At 37.7% G+C, this 23,143-nt stretch overlaps 1 protein-coding gene across 1 annotated transcript in view; it reads left to right on the top strand.

The window, feature by feature from the left end:
* The first annotated feature begins 4,594 nt into the window (after positions 1-4,594).
* LOC140162741 (lysine-specific histone demethylase 2-like) overlaps positions 4,595-23,143 on the top strand; it is a 34,241-nt gene continuing 15,692 nt past the window's right edge. The window contains exons 1-13 of the mRNA XM_072186029.1: positions 4,595-4,693; positions 6,455-6,688; positions 7,778-7,867; positions 8,376-8,595; positions 11,400-11,586; positions 12,443-12,481; positions 13,345-13,529; positions 15,306-15,482; positions 16,211-16,426; positions 17,169-17,340; positions 18,085-18,212; positions 19,956-20,162; positions 20,767-20,883. Of these exons, the coding sequence (XP_072042130.1) occupies positions 6,489-6,688; positions 7,778-7,867; positions 8,376-8,595; positions 11,400-11,586; positions 12,443-12,481; positions 13,345-13,529; positions 15,306-15,482; positions 16,211-16,426; positions 17,169-17,340; positions 18,085-18,212; positions 19,956-20,162; positions 20,767-20,883 (1,938 nt within the window). The 5' untranslated portion in view covers positions 4,595-4,693; positions 6,455-6,488. The remainder of the gene's footprint in view (positions 4,694-6,454; positions 6,689-7,777; positions 7,868-8,375; positions 8,596-11,399; positions 11,587-12,442; positions 12,482-13,344; positions 13,530-15,305; positions 15,483-16,210; positions 16,427-17,168; positions 17,341-18,084; positions 18,213-19,955; positions 20,163-20,766; positions 20,884-23,143) is intronic.

The following is a 23,143-nucleotide window of genomic DNA, read 5'->3' as shown; positions in this document are numbered from 1 at the left end:
AATATTAACAATTTTAGTGTTGAAAATCGTGTTTTACTAGAACTTGTGAATGTGATCTCTACAAATTTGAAAAGAAAATGCGAAAATTTGAGTGATATTTACGATTATGTGCGCATGAACAAACGAGGTCAGAACGCGGTTAGCAGTCGGATGTAAACACGGGAAAATGTGCATTGCCTTTTTATATAGCACTAATTTTCTCAATAACGGCCCTAAAATGTGTAGTCATTTTCAGAAATGTTATGCAGAATTTTGTTCTAGTTAAGATGATATCAAATATATATTTCAAAGTTGGACGTAACTCGACTTATGGCCAAAACGCGACCCCTATTTAGCACGTAAAGTCTCTGGAAAGCTTTTTGTGGTACACCCTTTATCTCGTTCAGCAGACAAAAACGACAACCAACGGGCATTTAAAATTTGAGCTATCTGCAGTTGATAGCAAAATCACACGAATCCGACAAACACCAAAATGACATAAAACAGATAGAGAAATGTAAAAGCTTTATTTCAAAGTTTGTTTCAGCGTCATACGGTATTTGGTTCTTGAGATATCTTAATTTTAATATTACCCATGTAAATCAATGCAGGAGCTCTATAGACACCGGCACCAGAATCGAGCAAATTACGGCATGTCTCGCCACACACAGTGACATCGCCCCGATATCTTTATAGTAGAAATCGCCATGGTAGGTTAAATCCACAGCCACCCATGACCATTTTATTCGGACCTTATGAGATGCATATTATTAGCGAAGTGACCTGACTAAGGCTACTGACAAGACGGGGTAATTGATTTCTCGCTCTGTGAGCAAGCTTGTATACGACATTGCGGTCAATGGTTATACTCTCTCCACTTGAGTGAGTGCCGCTATAGCCTGCTGCGCGCTGTAGTCCATCAGGACCAACGCAATATAAAATTGAGATTTTTGGTCAAATTTTGAGTTCAAAGCGCACGGCCAATTTTCAAAGCGCACGCTAACGACTATAATATCTGTTCAACACGTATTTTCAAGTGTATGAGACCACATCTGGTTTCTTGAGAAAAATTCATTTACGGGAGATATTCATCATTTTGTAACCCAGTATCCGAAGATTTTCGTCTGATATCAAAATCGTGCATAGCAATTCACGTTTATGGATCCCGTGTATTCATTTTAATGTCTCTGCTGCACCAAATAATTATTAGCCAGGCGATGTCGGTGTGCCACATTAAGTTAGTATAAAAATCGGCACTAGGCCGAATGCAAAGCTGTAAAGAAATGTTAAAATGACGAAGCTGACCAAAATTGCTATCTTCAGAAGATAGCAAGCAAAAAAAAAAATAATAATAATATTAAAAAAACAAAAAACAAAAAAAACATTGCCTAGCACGCGTTGTAGATGATGATTCAGTACGGCGCGAAATGGCAAAACTGCATTAAACGGGGTTGCGCGCTCACAGAGAAAATCGGCATTAGGCCGACTGCAGAGCTATAAAGAAATGTAAAAATGACGAAGCTGACCAAAATTTAAAACGGCACTTATAAAGCAGAGATAATCATCTGCCTGTTTCTCTATTTTTACCTCTTTCTTTTTTTCCCTTTTTTAATAGCGCGGCAAAAAGCCTAGGCCGAATGCCGATTTTTTAAAATTCGGGCAGAGTAACCGTGCACGTTTTAGGATTCTTTCGCTATATCTACTGAAGATAGCATTTAGAATCTCATCCCGATTCATTGCATCTTTATACTCTAGAAGCAATGTTTTACATTATTTTCTCTAAATTTTTACTTCATCATGTAGCGGCGAGTTTTTTCTCTCTAATACATCAGTCCCGATCAGAAAGTTTAAAGCGATATTACAGACTCGTCACTTTCCGCATCTGCCTGTTTCTTTATTTTTACCTCTTTTTCCACCCTTTTTTTTTTTAAATAGCAAGGCATATAGGCCGAATGCCGATTTTTTTATTCGCGCATAGTAATCGTGCGCGTTTTAGTATTTGTTTCGCTATATCTACTGAAGATAGGCATAGCATTTAGAATCTCATAGTCCCAAATTAACGCCTATAGTCCCAAATTAAACCAAAACAAAATATAGCAACATTTGAAATTTTAATTTGATCTTCAGAAGATAGCACACCAGTAACATGATTCTATAAAATATCGTTTTCTGGTTCATATACCACTAAATCCGCCTGTGAAGCGGTTTCCGGTAAAAGTTTATCACGCCTATAGTCTCAAAGTTTGCATAAAAATTCTAGAAAATCGGTACAATATTAACAATTTTAGTGTTGAAAATCGTGTTTTACTAGAACTTGGACATGTGAATGTGATCTCTACAAATTTGAAAAGAAAATGCGAAAATTTGAGTGATATTTACGATGATTATGTGCGCATGAACAAACGAGGTCATAACGCGGTTAGCAGTCGGATGTAAACACGGGAAAATGTGGCCTTTTTATTTAGCACTAATTTTCTCAATAACGAACCTAAAATGTGTAGTCATTTTCAGAAATGTTATGCAGAATTTTGTTCTAGTTAAGATGATATCAAATATATATTTCAGAGTTGGACGTAACTCGACTTATGGCCAAAACGCGACCCCTAGGCCTATTTAGCACGTAAAGGGCTATTCCAGAAAATAGATGCACACCCCCTATAGAGGAGTTCGGATATCCGGACTTTTTGTCCAGTCGTGACTGTTGGAAATCCAGACTTTTAAAGTGCCCAAAGGCAAAAAAATCCGGCAGAAAAATAGTTTAAAATCAGAAATCCTCAATTTGAGAGCTCATTTTCAACATTTCCGTGATTTTTCCTTCATTTTATTGGATTTCCAAGCTTTTTCCAGTAACATTGGCAACTGGAAATCCAGTTGTTTTCAGAAAGCAGACTTGGAAATCCAGACATTTCTTTGATTGAAAAGTTACTCCTCTATAGGGGGTGTGCACCTATTTTCTGGACTAGCCCAAAGTCTCTGGAAAGCATTTTTGTGGTATGTACCCTTTATCTCGTTCAGCAGACAAAAACGACAACCAACGGGCATTTAAAATTTGAGCTATATTTGCAGTTGATAGCAAAATCACACGAATCCGACAAGCACCAAAATGACATAAAACAGATAGAGAAATGTAAAAGCTTTATTTCAAAGCGTCACCCTCATAACCAAAGTGCCTAAGTCATTATTACATGTTTCTCATTCGCAATTTTGATTTTCTGAGTAATAAACCCATAATTAATCAGATTTCCAGCCGCATTCTTCATTAACTTATGGAATTCATCTCTTTTGATTTATTTCCACAAGTTAATGAAGAATGCAGCTGGAAATTTGATTAATTATGGGTTTATTACTCAGAAAATCAAAATTGCAAATGAGAAACATGTAATAATGACTTAGGCACTTTGGTTATGAGGGTGACGATAGTAAGTTTGTTTCAGCGTCATACGGTATTTGGTTCTTGAGATATCTTAATTTTAATATTACCCATGTAAATCAATGCAGGAGCTCTATAGACACCGGCACCAGAATCGAGCAAATTACGGCATGTCTCGCCACATTAAGTTAGTATAAAAATCGGCGTAGCTGTCAGGACTGAAGTAGTTGGGACTGAAAGTAAAATGGTGAGCTGCGAACAGTCAAAATCAAGGGTCTCTCTTGGCTTTGTTGAAAATCGCCTGAAAAAGGGCCACACTGAGATACGAGGAATGAGCAATTTTGGGGGCATTTAGTTTTTTTGGGGGCATGAAGTTTTCAAAATCAAGGGTCTTTCGGAGCTCTATTTTGGTCAAATAATTATAGGGGGTCTTTCGGAGCTGCGATATCCAAAAAAAAGTCAAGTGCCTCCCCGCCGGGTTTATGGAGTAGGCAGTGAATGTGCCGAAAATGCCCCCCCAAAAAACCCCTGCAAATCATAAGGGGCGATCACCCCGTGCTCCCATCTAACGACGCCCCTGCCCACCCCACTCCGGATCGGGCACCGATCCCGCCGATTCCCACCGCCTATCCGCCCGCCTATCCGACAGGCTTCCGACGAAACGTTATGGTACCGTAAAATGGGGTAACTTCGGTCAGCGGGGTAACCGTTTGGTCGGTCAAATATATTTTTTTAAATGGTCATATTTTCCTACAGCAATATTGTTTTTAGTCATATTTGGTATCAATCTGTTAAGAAATATATTTGGAAGAAAATCAGGATTTTTGATCAAAAATGAGCATTTTTTTACATTTTTTTTTTCACAAAAATCAAAATCGATATTTGTGAGCAAGGATGTGTGCTTGATTAATTTTGTAAGAGGTCAAATGTCACAAAAAATAACAACTTGCCCATACAGCGAAGATCAATTTTTTTTTTCTTCATGGAATGTAATACTCTGACCAAAGTTGCCCCAAATGCGGGGTAACTTTGGTCAGGCTATTTTTAACCCCTAGAGACCCTTACAAAATTATTAAAAAATCTTCTTCAACTTCAAGGTGTAGAAGGGAACCCTAATGTCATAAAAAAGAGATAATTAGAAATGTAATGGGTTTTGTTTGGAAGCAGTGGTTTAAAAACTCTGAAAACTCTTCGTAGGGATTTTTCATTCCTAAAAAGCAGCGATGCACAACCAAACACACCGGCAACACCGACTCATTGTTCGCTTCGCAAGGTTGCCGAATTTTGAATCCTTCTGCTGTGAACGACGCTAACAAACACGAAGATAACTCAACTCAATAGCAAGTAATTTTGTTTACTTTCAAATAGTTTTAGTAGAATTTAGAAATTGCATGATACGAGTCATGACTCTACTTTTATCAAGATCTCGTATTTGATATGGGAAACTTGATTTTATTACCGAAATACCCGCGGTAAATGTGTCAATTGCATGAAAACAAAATTGATGAAAGCTTAAATTTTTGTACGCTATGTACCACCAGAGTGCAGAGATCATGAGATAGTTCGACAGTCCAAGTGGTTGTCGAAAAAAGATACAACCCGTCTGTCATGTCTGTACTCTATGAGTTTAACCCCGGGACAAAATGAATGTCGGACAACCAGTTCCAATATTATTTATTGGAACTGATTATTGGCAATAATTGGAAGAAACTCACACACAGACATGACAGACACTCAAAGCAGACTCAAAGTCCTCAAACGTTTGAATTTTGTAGTTAATACAACTGTCGGACAACCCAAAAATGCTGACCGCAGTTGTCCAAGGGACAACCTGCAACCATGAAAATGTGTACGTTAACAAGTTGGCTTTTAAAACATAAAATGCATTGCATTTCATGAAATGCTAGCAGGTGTGCAGTACATGTAGATCGGTATGCAGTTAGTTAGTAGGTCATGTAGGTATGCCAGGTGAATTCAAATTTGCCATCAAACTGCATCATTTTATACATGTATCAAATTAAACTTTTAAAGCCCTTGCTTGAGTAAAGAAAGCCAAAACTGAAAACCTTTTTGTCATAGCACTTTCCGTAGCAAAGTTTACATATTGTAAAGATTGACTTTCATCAAAAAGATTCAGCTAACAAAACGGCATTTCGGTGGTGTTTTCTAGATCTTACATGTAGTCTCATGATCATGATGATAGCAGCTTGTCTATATGGAACTGCTATCAAAATCCCTCTAAAATTCCATGTGCGAGTGTCTCATCACCATAAAAAATCATATATTTGGGTCAAGTGAAGTATAGACAACATGTTTATTTTTGTAGACCTGTTTCCTTAACCTATATGCCTGGTCGAGCACCCTCACAGACTCGAATGTAGTGAGGGTGCTTGGTATATCCGCCATGTTTCAAATACATGGATGGCCAGAATAATGGCCCGCAAATTTAAGCTTTATGAGAAGCCTATTTTAGTTGCAAAATGAGAACACAGAGTGGCTTATCTTTAACCCACATTCTCAATCTCTCATGCCAGAGTTTAAAATAAAACGATCCCTAACTAATTTATATCAAAAGATTGTAAATTTAATTTCTTGAAACGTGCCGGCAAAACGATTTGTTTACAAATAACAATCCTTGTTCCGACACCGATACCGTTCATTCGGCAAACCACATGATCACTCAGGTGAACTAGGATTGGACGATCAATTGCGTTAAATTTTATCCAGGTTACCGGGCCATGCCTAATGGCGATACTCGTGTTGCAAAATGATCGGAAATACACCATCAAGGTGGGACTCTTGAAAATTGGTGAGGACCCTTGAAATTTCAAAGGCAAGGGTCCGGAGGACCCTTGGATTTTGTTTCTTATTTCAAGACCTGAGAATGACCCACTAGTGTACAGAATAACACATGTACTCGATACAGTAACAATGTTCGTACTTGTAATCCATGAGCACAATTGGTCGGTTCTACAAAGGTCCCAGCTGTGCAGTACTCGTGTGTGTTACTGCACATGTACCAAGTGTTCCACGATGGGTCCAAATTAGTTGGCTACTCACACAATTTGAAGATTAAAATTTTGTCGTCTTTTGTTTGTATTACAGTATATACAAGGAACCAGAGTAAACTGCCATCACAATGTCAGGTCGGAAGAGAAAGGCCAAGAACTTGGATGAGATTGATGCGGGCACCACACCAAAAGGGGGCGCTGCAGGAAAGGGCAAAAATAGCATCATAGAAGTAGAAGATAAAGATGGAATAAAGAAAAGATTCCGAAGCTGCGAGAAGACAAGGTGTCCAGCTAAGCTACCAATGTGCTTTGCTAAAGCTCATGATAAGTAAGTGAGATATGAAATGAGAAGTAAGTAGTCCAAGACAATTAGGGCAGTTCTGTAGTTGCGGACATACATTCAGAAGACTTTGAAGACCCAGAACTTCTGAATTATTGAGATTGAGGCTTTTGAATTTCGAACTCTAGTACTTATAGTACCGTATATCTGATAGAAGGGAAAAACCTGAAAATTTAATTTCAATCCCATTCTCAATTGGCATGACAGGGCACAAAAACAGCTCCGTTGCAGACATATTCACAGAAAGTGAACAGCCCTAGATTTAACCCATGCTACTGCCCTCAAAATATGTCCTTTACCCACGGCTGTCACTTGCCGTGCCCTCTGGCGAAGTTACTGTTGGTGCCCTGCCCTACGATCCAATATTTAGACTTACAAATCCCCAATGATAGCTTGTGGTTTTAAGCTCAAAGCTCACCTCAAATGACACTTTGCCGACCACTATGTGATGAATTCTATTTACATTTATTTCCCCTTCTATGACCTTTTGAAGGGACAGCTATGGGAATCCCTCAATTCTTTTTGAATAGTTACGTAACTGTATTTGAAAACCAATGTTTGATAAGTACTCAAATCATCTATCATGTTGTTTGTGTGAGTTTTCTTCACTTTTGAGAAATTGCTTTGGTGCCCTTCTCAAATTTTAAACAGTTGCCGTGATACCCTTTAGAAATATTACATATTGCTGTGCAGTAGCGCCTCGTCTTTTCAATGGAAGTCCAAGGCAATAATCAACTTGCCCTAAAAAAGTTGCCGTGCCCCTTGAGATCCTTAATTCGAGGGATGAAAGTGTGAACTTTTTGAGTTACTTGTGTTTAAGTTACAATTGCTCAGCAGTGTTCAGCTCTGATACAGTTTTGTTTGCAAGAGGGACAAAGCTAAAGAAAACCAGTAAAGAAAAAAGAAAATCAGAATCTTTATCTTTTGGTCAAAATTTCTCAATGTTCAAAGTTCTAAACCGTGTTATATCGTGTCATATCACATGGCTTAGAACCAATTAAATTGCAGGAACTTTCTTCTTATGTGTTTAAGAATTAATATGCCTATATTACATATTGGAATTGTTCTTGGTTGCAGGTGTGCTGGTAATGGCTATACATCTAGATGGTATCACATGTCGGCAGGGGAGCATTTCTGCAATGAATGCTTTGACTATTTCTACAGAAGGTATGTCTTTCTGTTTGTTTGTAAAGATCAGCAAATTGAGGATGCACATTAAATGGCCCCTGTTTCATCCAAAGTTGCCCTTGATTCACTCCAAATCTTGGTGAACCAGGGGTCACTTTTTTGCCAAAGTTGCCCTTGGTTCAATATTTATTATTTTCCTTGATGCAAACACATTGAGAAATCTCTGTACTGTACGGTACTGTAATTGTGGAACTGGAACTGCGGTCGTCTTTAATTCCTGGACAGTTTTTTTGTACTAGATCTAAAAAAGAACAAAACAAAGCCAGGTTCGGCTGCAGCCGGCCTAGTTGATGCAATCTGATTCTGATGATTCACCAGCGGCAGCAAAATTATAGCACTTTGAAACCTCTGGAAAAATGCTATATAAATCCAAAATTTGTTTTTATTATTCATTTGTTTTGTCTCTTTTTTTCATCTTCTGTAAAGTCATAAATTCAGTTTAGTGTTGGGTTCATTATATTTTTGTATATTTTGTTCCACCTTTCAGTCACAGAGAAGGCTACAAAAAACTCGCAATCTGGAAGCGCGAGTGGAGCGCGATCGGTAAGACAGAGCCAAGTTTGAAGCCCTACATGGCCGACCAGGTGATGCCACATTGGGTACAGTGTACGAATAAAGCTTGCGGAAAATGGCGCAAGTTTGCCGAAGCGTTAACGCCAGAGCTCATTGAAGGGTATAAGTGTGGTATGAAGGCTGCGGGTGAAAAGGTGAGGAGGGGTCAGAGGTCAATGTGAAAACTTTAAAAAGATATTGTATTAATGAAATTTACTTTAATTTTGTTAATAAGGTAGAATTTTTTGTTTTATTCATTGTATTTTATATCTATTGTAAATTAGGCAGTTTGGCAAATTGGTAATGCGAAAAACTTTTACATTATTTCATCTGGTCTACATTATTTCGGGAAAAAGGGTTTTTTTGCGATGCGAAGATTGTGTCTTCCACATTGCGTATCCAACACATGACAACTGATGGATTCTAGCCCATTTGTTAGGTTACAATAATGAAAAACTATTTATATTTTCAAGTTATAATTTCAAGTTTGAATAATATTTTTTGGCTTTATCTCCAAATAATATTTCAGGACAAAGGATTCATTTTGCATGATGTCATATATTTTTCCCACATTTTTTATTTATTTATAATTATTGGCAATTTCACACCACTCTGCACAAAAAATAACATCTTACAAAACTTCAGTGCGAAAGAATGTGATTTCAAAATAGTTGAATGATAACCATGCATGTGGTTCACCCCACATACACACAAATACTTGTAAAGTTAATGTGTGCAACATTTTTTTTTCTTAAAGTAAATACAATGTGCCTATTGGCAATGCCAACCCTGTGGTTTGACTGAATTGCCAATAGGCATGTCCACACAGTTTTATAGGCATCATGATTATTGGGCATGGAGAAATCCGCCATATGAACTGTTCAATTTTTTTTTAAATTGTTCCTAGATATTTTTGTCTAGTTTTTAAAAATTAATAAGAATTTTTTTTACTCAAGAAATTTTTTGTTACGGTGACGGAAAAAATGTGGGAAAAAAACCTGTTTTGGGATTTTCTCCAAAACTGAGCATTTTTGCCCAAATTTGGCATCAGAGATGGATTCAGCAAGTTATTTCCATTCTAAATATGTATGCTTTTATACACTTTAGACCATCATTTAGAAGTTATGAGACCCCAAAGTTTCCATAATTCCAGGGTTAAGACCACCCTTAAGCGGTTTGCGATATCTCGAGTGATCCTCAGGTGATCCTAGAGTGCTATCCCCGACACCTCCGTGTGAACAAGCCATTTTGCAATCCTTGAGTGCTGAGCTTAACTTATGCAGGGATGTAGCTACGGCGGGCGGTGGCGGGTGGCAGAGCCCGGCACTCAAGATTTAGAGCCCACCACTGATAAACAATTTAAGCTCTTAAGCACCCAGAACTGCAAAATCACATGAATTTGGCCAAATTTAGGCAATTTTCAATAAAATAGTCAATTTCACAAAAAAATTCCCTCAAATACCACCTGGCACTAAAAATTCTCTAGCTACAACCCTGAACCTATATGTCCTTGCTTTCATTATATTTAATTTGGTTTAATGCGATGTCATCATCGGGGATCCCAAAACTTGAGGATTCCAGTTTTCAGTTGAGTCGCATGGACTTGCATTCGAAGATTGACCTAGGAATTGCAATGGGCTATTCCATTTAAAATCCACACTACCCCTGTGGAAGATTTTGGAAATATATTCCACAGGGGAGTATGTTTTTCAAATGTAATTGGTCAGGGTTAATCATTTTGAAACCCATACTCCTCTGTATTATGGCTGCTACCTATATATTCCACAACTGGAGTGAGTATTTCAAATGGAAGATACCCAATTGTCTATTCAATTTGAAATTCATACTCCCATATTTCCAAAATCTTCCACAGGGGTAGTGTGGATTTTAAATGGAATGGCCCAATTCTCAAGAATACCAATCCTCTAGAATTCTGTGTCGGTCTGTGTGAACACACCTAATATGTAATTAACCGTCATGGTCATGGATCACTAGTTATGAATACCTGTCATAGATGACTGGCCACACAGACCCCATGGTGAACTTCACCTGATCCCTTTGTGTTATGTATACATCAGTTGCCATATTTAATTAACTCAAATACAGTCCTGGATTGAGGTGTTCAATATCTTGTCTATTGAGAGTAGCTTTTGTGTGAAACTGTATCTGTATTAAATTGTTTTTACTGTAGCCCTGAATGGAATGTATTTAATTATGTTCGTACTCACTTAGGTAGCATTGTGTACGAATTTTATAGCAATTTCTATATTCTATTCTCTTTTATGGGCATTTTAGTGTCTAAAATGACCCAAAATGATGGGTTTTCAATATTGTAGTCCATTTCTAATCCTCATCCCCATAGACTTTACATGCAAAATTAAAAGGCCCATAAAAAGTGAATAGAACTTAGGTCGGATGTACATTCACACAAAATGGTTTTTGAGTAATTACAAAGATAATTAAATAATTTTCATTCAGGGGCTATGTGGAATTTTTTTTAATGTATTGCTTGCACATTGAAATATACAGTCCTTTCACAATTAAATGTCCATCTGAAACAAAGGTGTCCATGGAAGACATGACCTTCATGTTCCACACAGGGAGTGTGAATTTCAACTGGAATAGCCTAATCTGGTCACCCTCTAAGCAAATTTTTATTTATTTATTTATTTATTTACATAACTGGCTAAAATACATCAAAAATACACATACAAAGCATGTCATAAAATAAAAAATTATAAAAGATTGTCCCGGTAGGCTAGCCAGGAGGAGCCAGGAGCGCGAACACTATCACCCGAGGGGTGTGACCCTCCAACCCACCGAGACAAGTGAAATCAAAACATAAATATTAAATATTGCACATTTATAAATAATTAACATATTACACATTACACATAATTGATTTCTAATGAACCCCAAATTATCCATCTTTGTATGTCTTATTTTCTCATTTTTACAGCCTTCGGCAGGGGCATGTCAGGAAGAAGAAAATCACCGTGTAGCTGAGGTGTATGAGGAGTCTTGGCTGGAGGTCTTAATGATTCCACCGCTACTCAAGAACTCCCCAGCGGCATCCTTCCTCTCCGCATATTTCCCAGATGGAGTGGGTCTCAGTGCAACTTGTCCAGTGGTCAAAGAAAAAGCAGGTAACAGCAGGTTTACATGTTCTTTTACTCATTAGTCGTTAGAGAAAGGAGCACTCCTCTTGGCTAGAGGTGGTTCTGATTACACCTCAACTAAACTTAATGCATCAGATAGCAACATTTGCACAGTATTTTTTGTGGGACATGAGAGCACATCAGACATATCGAAATGCATTCTGAATATGAGGAATGTCCTTCTGATATCAAGTAATTTTGACAGACATGTTCATTTTTTACTTGTTAGAGAAACTCTTTGTAAAAAGGAAAATTCCTCTTGTCGCTACTTCAGAACCCTCCCAGCTGCACCCCTCTTATCAGCATATTTCCCAGAAGGAGTGGGTTTCAGTGCAACTTTTCCTGTTGTTAAAGAAAAAGTGGGCAAGTTCATTGGTGTAATAGCGTTAGGCAATAAAAGCAAATTATTTTGATCTTTTGATCGACCATCGATGCTTGGTCAATCCTTATTATTTATGAAAACAATTAATTGACTAAATAAAATAGTTAATTGTGATAATATATGAATCTTTGCCTGTATTGATTGTCCAATATAAATTTAGCATTAATTCTCATTAATTAGTTGTTAGTTCATTAATAACAAGCATCGGAGCAGGATCGACAAAGATCAAACAGCTTTCGGGGTTCAAGCCCCCAGGTTTATCCCCAAAACATGACAAATCAGTCTTATGGTTGGTAAATTTCATCCAATCCCCACCCCTACGGTAGAAGGTTTCTGGGCAACCCCTGAAGTTCTTGTGCTTGTTAAAGAAACTCCATTGCAAAAGGAACATTCCTTTGTATAACTTGGGGGAATATCAGAGCATTTTAATCAATTTTCAGTTTCTTGTTTTTTCTCCAACAGCACAAAGGAATACAACTAATGGTACATATGATGGTCAAGGTAAGTGAATGCAGATTTGTCACTTTGGATGTTCTTGAATTTTTTGTCCATTTTTCGGTCATCTTTACCACTTTTGGCACTCCTTTCATGTGCATGGCCACTGAACTAAGAATCAAGAATATTCACTATTTAACCAAGAGCCTACTTACACTGTTCTCATCATAAAATAGTATGCTGAAAAGGTATTGTTGAGCATACAGCAATTTAGAGTTAGATGTAATCGGGGGATGTCTGGCTCCGATTATTGGAAAGATTTGTAGAAATTTGTTATTTGTCATTAGGTTTAGACCATGACGGTATCACTTACATTAAGTAGATAAGCAAGGTCTGCTTGTTCACTGTTCACAACATCTCTTTTCAGAGCCACTACTAGGCAAGGGGCATGCTATATGTCTCATACTTAAGTACTTTGTCCTGAAGAAGTTAGAGATACTTCTGACGAAAGCTTGACAGTTCTAAACTTGTCCGACGACGAACCTGCTAAAAACTAATTGTGTACATCCATATCAAAACGATGCACTTGTCGGCTGCTACATGTGTCTCATTTCACATAATAACTAGGAATAAATACCAGACTTATCTCAAGTGGAGGTCACTTCAAATCATCCCCAAGTCACATGGTTTAGGAATACAGAGAACATTCTTTAACCATGTGACTTGGTGATTATTTGAAGTGACCTCTGATTGAGATGAGCCTGGTATTTATTCCTAGCTATTATGTGAAATGAGACACATGTAGCAGCCGACAAGTGCATCGTTTTGATGTGGATGTACACAATTGTTATGAACTCCTGTCGTAAAAGCCTATTCCACAACATGACAGTATTCACTCCTTATCTTCTTTTTTTTCTCTCGTCTACTAGGTAAAGGTCTGACCACATATTTTCAACCGTTCTACCAGCCAGAGGAACAAGGCAAGGCTATGTGTGTACGACCAGATATAATGGAATACGACGAGGTACAGGAATTCCCAGAGTTTACAAAGGAACAGCAGATGTATCTAGCACTCAGGAATCTAATACTGGCATTATGGTCTACAAATTGCAAGGTAAAGGGGCTGTTGCAGTTGTAATCCATGTACCCCCTATGGAAGACATTCACCTTCATCTTCCACAATGGGGGTGTAGATATCAAATTGAGTCACCCTCAGAAATCTAATACTGGCATTATGGTCTACAAATTGCAAGGTAAAGGGGCTATTCCACTTGTAATCCATACGCCCCTATGGAAGACATTCACCTTCATCTTCCACAATGGGGGTGTAGATATCAAATTGAGTCACCCTCAGAAATCTAATACTGGCATTATGGTCTACAAATTGCAAGGTAAAGGGGCTATTCCACTTGTAATCCATACACCCCCTATGGAAGACATTCACCTTCATCTTCCACAATGGGGGTGTAGATATCAAATTGAGTCACCCTCAGAAATCTAATACTGGCATTATGGTCTACAAATTGCAAGGTAAAGGGGCTATTCCACTTGTAATCCATACGCCCCCTATGGAAGACATTCACCTTCATCTTCCACAATGGGGGTGTAGATATCAAATTGAGTCACCCTCAGAAATCTAATACTGGCATTATGGTCTACAAATTGCAAGGTAAAGGGGCTATTCCACTTGTAATCCATACACCCCCTATGGAAGACATTCACCTTCATCTTCCACAAGGGGGTGTAGATATCAAATTGAGTCACCCTCAGAAATCTAATACTGGCATTATGGTCTACAAATTGCAAGGTAAAGGGGCTATTCCACTTGTAATCCATACACCCCCTATGGAAGACATTCACCTTAATCTTCAACAGAGGGGGTGTAGATATCAAATTGAGTCACCCATTCAGGTAACTTCATTTGAAATTTATGCTCACTGTGTGGAAGGTTAATGTCATGTCTCTCATAGCGGGTGTATGGTTTTCAACTGGAATAGCCCGCAAAGGAATTAACATCTGAAAAATGGGGTTATGTAAATATTATGCATGCAAAATTTTCTTTTTCAATTTGTTGAAAAAGCAGATTCACAATTTCTTTTGAAAGTTTTTTATTACAGTTGTGGAAAAATGTCTACTTTTGTGGAAGATATACTAGATCAGCCATAAAGATAGCAAAATTGCCCATAAATTCTGCATGCATGTGGGAGACCACATAATCTAAAAGTATAAGAAAATTGAAAGAAAAAAATGTACTTTTACCCTTGATTAGAACCTATAAGCAAAAGTGTTATCAAAGATTATCAAGACTCCCCTGGATATGACCCCTGGGGTGTCACCCAATACTATAATGCATATATGCAAAAGCCGATAAATGCAATTTTGAAACTTACCCCCCACCAACATACGCCTATAATGCTAGTATAAAATTGCCACTCTACTCACAAGGCAAATTTTGGAAACTATGACCAAAAATAGCACATATTTTATCATTATTTTCTTTAAATTTGACCAGTTATATCGATAAATGATCTCAAAAGTGGATATTATAATGGGCTATTCCAATTTAAGATCCACACTACCTCTGTGGAAGATTTGGCTAAAGTCTTCCACGGAGGGAGTATGAGTTTCGAATAAAATAGATAATTGGGTAGCTTCCATTTGAAATACTCACTCCAGTTGTGGAAGGTAAAGGTAAAGCCATAATATAGGGGGAGAATGAGTTTCAAAATGATTAACTCTGACCAAATTATATTTGAAAAATGTACTCCCCCTATAGAACATATTTCCAAAATCTGCCACATGGGTAGTGATTTCAACTGTAATAGCCCAATGCTTTTTGCATCTTCATGTTTTAATTTATTCCTCATATGTGATGTTTGATTTAATACAGGAATTCCTTACCGGGGAGAAATGCGCAAATCATCTGATAGTGAGAGGGCTGGTTCGAATCCGTTGTGTACAACTACTGCAACCTATCGTCAACTTTCTCACGCGTAAAGGTCTCATCAATGTTGGTATATTAAAGGACCCTCTAGGGGGCGCTATACTCCCAGCAGACTATTGTGAGGTGGGTAGAATGTTGGAAGAGAACTTTAAACTTTCAGTGTTTATGTTTATTTTCACTAGTTGTTGTATGGTAAAAACTTTTTTTGATTAAATTGCATTTTATGTCCAAGGCAAACATTACTGTGTGCCTTTGTATCTTTCTCGCTGTATAAAATTGTACAAACTACTTTCGATGTCAGGAAAATAGCACCAAATCTATTGAATTAAAAAAAAAAATTCTGTTTTGCCTGATGAATGATCAATGTTTCAAAAAAGAGAGAAAATTTTTTATTTTGCCTGTTATGAGCAATAATAGGACTTGGGACAAGTCTGCAGCCTGGGGACAATTAAATAACTGAAATAATGATGTAAGTCACCTACTGTAAAGTAAAACATCATTGGGTATATTGCTAGGTTTCCCATTTGTAGAAAAACTCGAAAGTTAGCATATGTGCTTACTATCGAGCGCTTTTAAAACATGCAAACATGAAGTGCTCCATCCACAAAAGTGTAAAGGGTTTTGAACAAATCATCGATACACATAGTTATATATGAACAAGTAAACCTGCAAATTTGTGTCTCAACCCCATTAGATCAGTTGGTAAAGCGGCGGACTTTGGTACAATTTCATGTTTTCAAAAGTGCTCGATAGTAAGCCAACTATAAATTTTTACGGTATATCTTAAAATAATTCCAATTAATTTGTGACAGTTATAGTTTTGCATTCTTTCCTTATTTTTTTTTATCTAGTTTCATGGCAAGGTGATAATCATTGGTGCAGGTCCATCAGGCCTGGCAGCTGCTAGACAACTGAAGAACTTTGGGTGCCAGGTTACAGTACTGGAAGCAAGGGATAGAATAGGAGGAAGGGTCTGGGACGATTCAGAGTTTGGTGTACTTGTTGGTAAAGGGGCTCAGATAGTGAACGGAGCAATAAATAACCCCATATCACTTATGTGTGAACAGGTGAGTTGCAGTGTTGGTGTAAGAGTCTGGTATGATGCAGAGATGGGTATACTTGTTGTGGGTTAGGAACAAATGAAATCACAGGAACTTTTTTAAGTGTTTTAAGAATTTTAAAGTAAAAACATAAGATGCAAACACGATAGAGTCAGAAGTTTAGTTACTGTTTTCTCATTTGTTTGTCTCACCTGAACTATGTATAATCAGGTCCTTAAATATTTATGGGCAAAAATATCCCAAAAATGGGTAAAAACTGAAAAATGCTAATTTTAGCATATTTTGGTCCATATTTTGACAAATAAGCATAATTAAAAAAAATGTAGAAACAGTAACTAGACATTTGTCGTCTCTAGATATGTAACTTTTATCATTTAGAAGTGTAAGCATGACTAATCATGGTGGACCAAAACCAACAATTTGGTGGGAAAATCAATTTTTGGACCTTTTTTTTCGAAATTTATAATATTTTCAACATGTTGAGCATATATATAGTTGAATTCCTTTCATCATTTCCTTTCTAAAAATGTCTACTTTAATTTTACTTTATCATTTGATATCAGGTCTTTGCCTATGGATGCTGAAAGTTAGTCCCCATATGTGACAAGCCAATGAAGCTGGTTTACCATAGTATTATACACCATGATTATTTTGGATTCTGGACACTCGAATGTAACCTGTTTGGTTCAAAGTCTTGATATGCTTGATGGAAATTGTAATTTTCTGTTATTCATTTTTTCTGACTCAGGGCGGTCAAAGAATGCGGAAGATGCATGAGAGATGCGACCTTGTGGAAGAAGACGGTTCCATCACAGACTTGGCGCTAGATAAACGGGTTGACTTCCACTTCAATGCCATGCTGGATGCAATAGCTGAATGGAGGAAAGATAAGACACAGTCACATGATGTAGCATTGGGAAGTAAGTAGTGTTTGACTGCTTGAGTGATTGATTGATTCATTGCTTGATTGATTGATTGGTTTGATTGGTTGGTTGGTTGAGTGAGTGAGTGAGTGAAACTGAAAAAAAGTGTACTATAGTCTGTCTCGTCTCAAGTTGAGAGTAATGCCATGTTGGATTTCGTAGTGTAGTGGCAGATTGGAATCGCTTGTGATAATCTAATCCTATGGGGCATATGCACATGCGTAGTAGGGTGATTCGTGCATATGCTGGCGACGCAACTGTGTAAACGCACTAATTTGAAAATGCCTCTGCAAAATCCAAAATGGTGTCACTCTCATCTTGAGACAAGACAGACTATAGTGCAGGTAAATTGAGTGTGTGAGTCAATGATTGGTAGATCAATCAATTGATCAATAGACATTGATCAATACATGTCAATAGAAATTGATCAATACATATCAATTGAAATTGATCAATACATTGGGCAAGTGGGGGTGTGTGTGTGGTGGGGGAGTGAGTGGATAATGGGGGTGGAGTGAGTGAGATGTTGTTGTTGCCATATTGATTTTGTTTTGTTACAATTAAGTGGTGTGCTGCATAAAAATGTACAAATAATAATAATGATATTCTAAATATTAATTTAACCAGTGTTACACAAAATTCTGTGAAGGTTGCTTGTCAGTGGGCTATCCCCTACACCCCCGGTATGTTTGTAAATGAAAATTCATTGACCATATTTGTTTTGTTTTTTCTGCCTTATAGAGAAGTTGTGGGAGATGCACAGAATCTTCATAGAGGAGACAAGTTTAACCTTCACAGCAACAGAAGAGAGATTATTGCAGTTTCATATCAGTAACTTAGAATATGCATGTGGGTGTAATCTATCAAAGGTTAGTAAAAGCATTTACAGCTAAGTCGATTTCCAAAATGGAAAGTCTGTTATGTAATCAATTTGACACCACTTTGACCTTATGCACACCTGTGTATGGTTATCCTATGGAGTGATGTACATCACCAAAACAGCCCTCTAAAATGGTTCAAAATACTAAAAAGTGGCTGTTCAACTTTTACCATTCACCTTACGGTACCATTTGAAACAAAGGGTCATTGAAAATTTCTGTCCATGGTAAAGATATGGGAGGACATGTCCCTAATACTATAGCCAAAATAACAGTTTCTCGATCATGAGAGGATGTACCTTCTGCGTCAGCGTACTTTTCATAGAATAACACGATTTTGCGACCTGCATGACCAAACCTTGACCTTGCCTAGCAACGACCGTGTGATGGTCAATTCTCAAAAGCTGTGTTTGCGCCGTAAGCGCCGTATTTGCGTAGTAAGCTCGGCGCAAATAACTGTGCGTACCCAAGTTGGCTCTCATGATCGAGAATTTAATATTTTGGCTAAAGTGCAGCCAATATCCTGATGAAAATACCATTTTTATTCATGTTTATAATTATCAGAAAGGTCATGAATTTTCATGAAAGTTCCTGAAAAGTCCTGAAACGGGATTATAAGTTTGACTTTACAGATTTGCAATGCCAAACCAATGTTGTCAGTCTTCAGGAAATTTCCTGATTTCAGGAAATTTTACTTGGATGATCCTGTACAAATCTATATGGCAAAGTGCATTATTCAGGAAATTTTTTGCCATTTTTTGGAAACACTGACTGGCATCTCTGCAAACACTTCCTTTTCCTGACATGTTCTGAAACAGACTAACTGTATACATGACAGATGGCAGTTAAAGACATGTCACCGTATTTAGTATGGTAAAACATAATAAATACGGTGGTACGGTCAGCTCCCGAAAAATACGGTATTCAATCTTGACCAAACTAATAATAAGTTATGCCTCAAAAAGATAAATGGCTGAACATGTAATTTAGTGGCTTCAGTGACGTATAATGCATTGATGTGTGCATTTCCCAAAACCTGTCAAAAGTTTGCCAAATAAATAAGGGGAATAAGTACTGCAGCCTAATACTTAGAGGTTAATGACTGCGCATCAGTTGTTTTGAGGGTATTGTGAAATATCTAAACATTGTGCATTGGAACCGAGGGATATTCCGAGGTCCAAAGCACAATGTTTAGATTATTTCACAATACCCGAAAAATAACTGATGTAAAGTCATTAACCTCATTCATAACCGTCACTTTTCACTTTTTTAAATTCAATTTACGTCACATTTTTTTCTTTTAATTTGAAAACAGAACACAATTTTAACTGTATCTGTCGTTTTCCCTGTAAAAAATCGAATAGCCTATTAAGGAAATACCGCTAGCGACCAATCACAATAGCACGCAATCATGCGATGTCCAAATACGGCGGCCAGCGTCCGCTTAAATTGCTCGAACGCGTAACACGTCATGTAACGCGGTCATTGTAGAGCGTATTTTAGCTACGTCGCGAGACGCGTCATTATACTTTTTCAATGACCTGCATTTATGCGTCCAGCGTATTTAAAAGTTATTAGCTGTGATTGGATCGCATCTTGCTGCGTATATTAATGAGGTTATGAATTACAAACATAGCCCACGTTCAGTCAAGTTGTTGCATGAATTTCCCCGACAATGCAAGCGTTCCTCAAGTGGCCCACTGTCAATAATTGAATCCTGTCATCTTTATTCAGGTATCTTCCTTACACTGGGACCAGAACGAAACCTTTGCCCAGTTTGCAGGTGATCATTGTCTTCTTCCGGAGGGTTACTCAGCGATCTTACAGAGATTGTCAGATGGCATAGACATCAGGTTACAGCAGGAAGTGGTCAGTGTGGATTACTCAGGTGATGATGTCATTGTCAGGACAAAGAAAGGCGACGAACACAAGGCACCAAGGGTAAGATTGGCTAGACTGAAGTTATTATTGGCTTTGTATGATTTTTAGTTTGGAACTTCAAATCACAAATATCAAATCAATGCATGTGCCATGTTATCTGTACAGAACAATGCTCTTACATTTTGTAGGTGGCATTCCGAATGGATGCAAAAGAAAACAAACAAAGCAAATTTAAACGGCCACCGCATTAATAAAATGATATCCAGCCGTGTCCTGCACAAAAAATGTTGTGAATTTTTTTGGATTGTTTGAATTGCATTGTGATGACGACACATTAATCAAGGAAAAATATGAACAAGTTCTGAGGCGCAGTAGATGTTCCATGCCTCTGTAACGAGTTCAGATGTGTAGTGGATTGATGCACTACATGGATTAACCGATAAAGTAGATCTTGGATCCTATGCGCTCATGCCCCCTGAATAGGGCCTGGGCATCCATCCACACCATGGATCCCCTCCGTCTGTTAACTGAAACTTGTTTAGTGATACACAGCTTAAGATTTAAATGTATTATCTTGTCAAAGTATTCTTAACAGACTAAGTTGATAGGACCCCTCATCTGCTTTCATTCATTATTGATCATTGCTCTCTTTGTTTCACTCTAGGTGCTGTTGACAGTTCCATTGGCATTATTACAAGCAGATGTTATTGAGTTCAAGCCATCGTTACCAAGCAACAAATGTAAAGCAATCAAGAGCCTGGGGGCTGGTGTTATAGAAAAGGTAATGTTCAAATAACTTATTAGATTAAGATTTTAGCAGTTGACATGTGCTCTCAAATAACAATGCAGAATCTGAAAATAAATAACAATGATAAATAAATAACATCTATAGACGAATCCAACGAGCCAAGTCATGGTCAGGATTTGGTCGGCCATTATTGGGTCCCCGCATGCACCAAACTGGTCTTGTGAGTGCCCAATTGGGTGGATTAAACCCGCTTAAAATTCGATGTTAGATTCTTTCGTGTTGTAAACTGTCATCATTCTTTTGTCTATGTGTAACACGGGTGATAGAATGCAGTTTAAAATACCCTCCAAGGCCGCATCATTTCACATTTTAGGTGAGATAGAGCCGACAGGGACCCAGCTAATGGCTGCCATTGAGGTGTAGGAATGCGTGAAATTGGATTCGTCTATACCATTTTCTCCCCGATGTCGCAGTGGTGTCAATGCATTGAGACAGGTGTTTCCCTTGCACATCTATGTGCCAGCGTTTGAGCGAACGCTAGCGATTTGAGGCTGTATCCAATGACGTCACTGCCACATCATGGTTTAGCAGATGCTGCACTGTACCTAGGAGAGACTTGTTTTTTTAATATGTCTGCTCTCAAAGTAAAAATGCATTTTCAACAAACTGGGCATATTGAAGCCTTCTCAAACCTGAGTTAATGATTGTGAAACAAGAAGTTCCTTTTACAACAACAAATGTATCATGTTCTTTCAATTACTGGCAATCAGGGTTGTAGCTAGGATATTTTTAGTGGTGGGTAACATTTGATGAAAATCTTGCATATTTGGCACTTTCTTGCCAAAATTGACCAAATTCTTGACTAATTTAACAAAATTGTACAATTTTGGCCTCTAAGTGGTGGGCTCCAGTGCTATAATTGCAGCTGAGTTGTGGGCTCCAAATCTGAGTGGTGGGCTCTGCCGCCCACCACCGCCCACTGTAGCTACAACCCTGCTGCAATCCCCGAAATATGTCTTGAAACATTAAAGCGTCTTTAGGGGAAAATTAGTCCCCCACTCCCCCATGCAATGTTGAAACGTGCAAATGTGTTCAGCGTGTCTCCAAAGTGTCGCAACATTGAATGATGGGGGGTGGGGAAGGAAAAGTGTTAATTGATGGCCCAGCTTTCTTCTAATTCCAAATATTGAACATTTTTATCCACATTAAATATACACTTTGGATTTCATTCAAGATGCCTAAAGCGTTTCAACGACATTTTTCGGGGATTGTCTGAGGCAAACGCTAAAATTAACATCTGATTTTAATCTTTTGGCTATAACTTTAAAACTACTTGATAGAATCACTCCAAATTTTCAATGAATATTAGTTAGCGCATAAGCTATGATGTGGGTATAAAATAAAACAACTAATTGTATCAATTTTGACTATATCGCCCTGCACTACAAGCAGCTTGCACCCATCACCTGTGTATGACTACAATCATAGATTGAATACAATAGCGCTCTTTTCAAACATACTAATCTTACAGATGTGAGTGATCAGCATGATATAGTTCAATGCATAGGTACCAAGCGTGAAAAAATTTCCATGACTATTCATTAATAGATAGGCTATGATGTGGGCACAAAATAAAACAACTCATCTTTTATTTAGGTAGTGGTCAAATAATTCTTTTGTACTCCATCCATTTGCATATCTTCTGGAGCGTGCCTATAGAGGAGATGATTTGAACTAATGACCTTATGTGCAAGCACTCTATAAGTAAAATACTTATGAAACGTATGAAACTTGAACGGGGTGGGGGTGTGTGTGGGTGTGTGTATGTGTGTGTGTGTGTGGGGGGGGTTATCTTACAATTGCTATAGTGCCCATATTCATGACCTTTAAAGATGTCCGGATCTATGTTTGTCTTTATTACAATTTAAAACAAAAACAATCAATTATCATGCCATAGATAAATTAGGGTTTTAAAACTTATTTTCGTGTTTCATAATGTCAATTGTCATGAATACAGAAGAATAGTTTATCTTACAATTGCTATAGTGCCCATAATCATAACCTTTAAAGATGTCCGGATCTATTTGTGTCTTTATTACAATTTTTAAAAAAATCAATTATCATGCCATAGATAAATTAGGGCTTTAAAACTTATTTTCGTGTTTCACAATGTCAATTGTCATGAATACAGAAGAATAGTTTACTGGTTTGAATAAGTCACACACAAAAAAAAAAAAAAAAAAAAGGTGAAACTGTTGAGGCTCGAACCACTAGCCTTCCGTTTCACCGTCTG

The sequence above is a fragment of the Amphiura filiformis genome, chromosome 10 (assembly GCF_039555335.1).
Source record: "Amphiura filiformis chromosome 10, Afil_fr2py, whole genome shotgun sequence".
NCBI classification, from domain to species: domain Eukaryota; kingdom Metazoa; phylum Echinodermata; class Ophiuroidea; order Amphilepidida; family Amphiuridae; genus Amphiura; species Amphiura filiformis.
The sequence above is the reverse complement of the archived record's forward strand: the minus strand, read 5'-3'. Positions and strand labels throughout refer to the sequence as shown.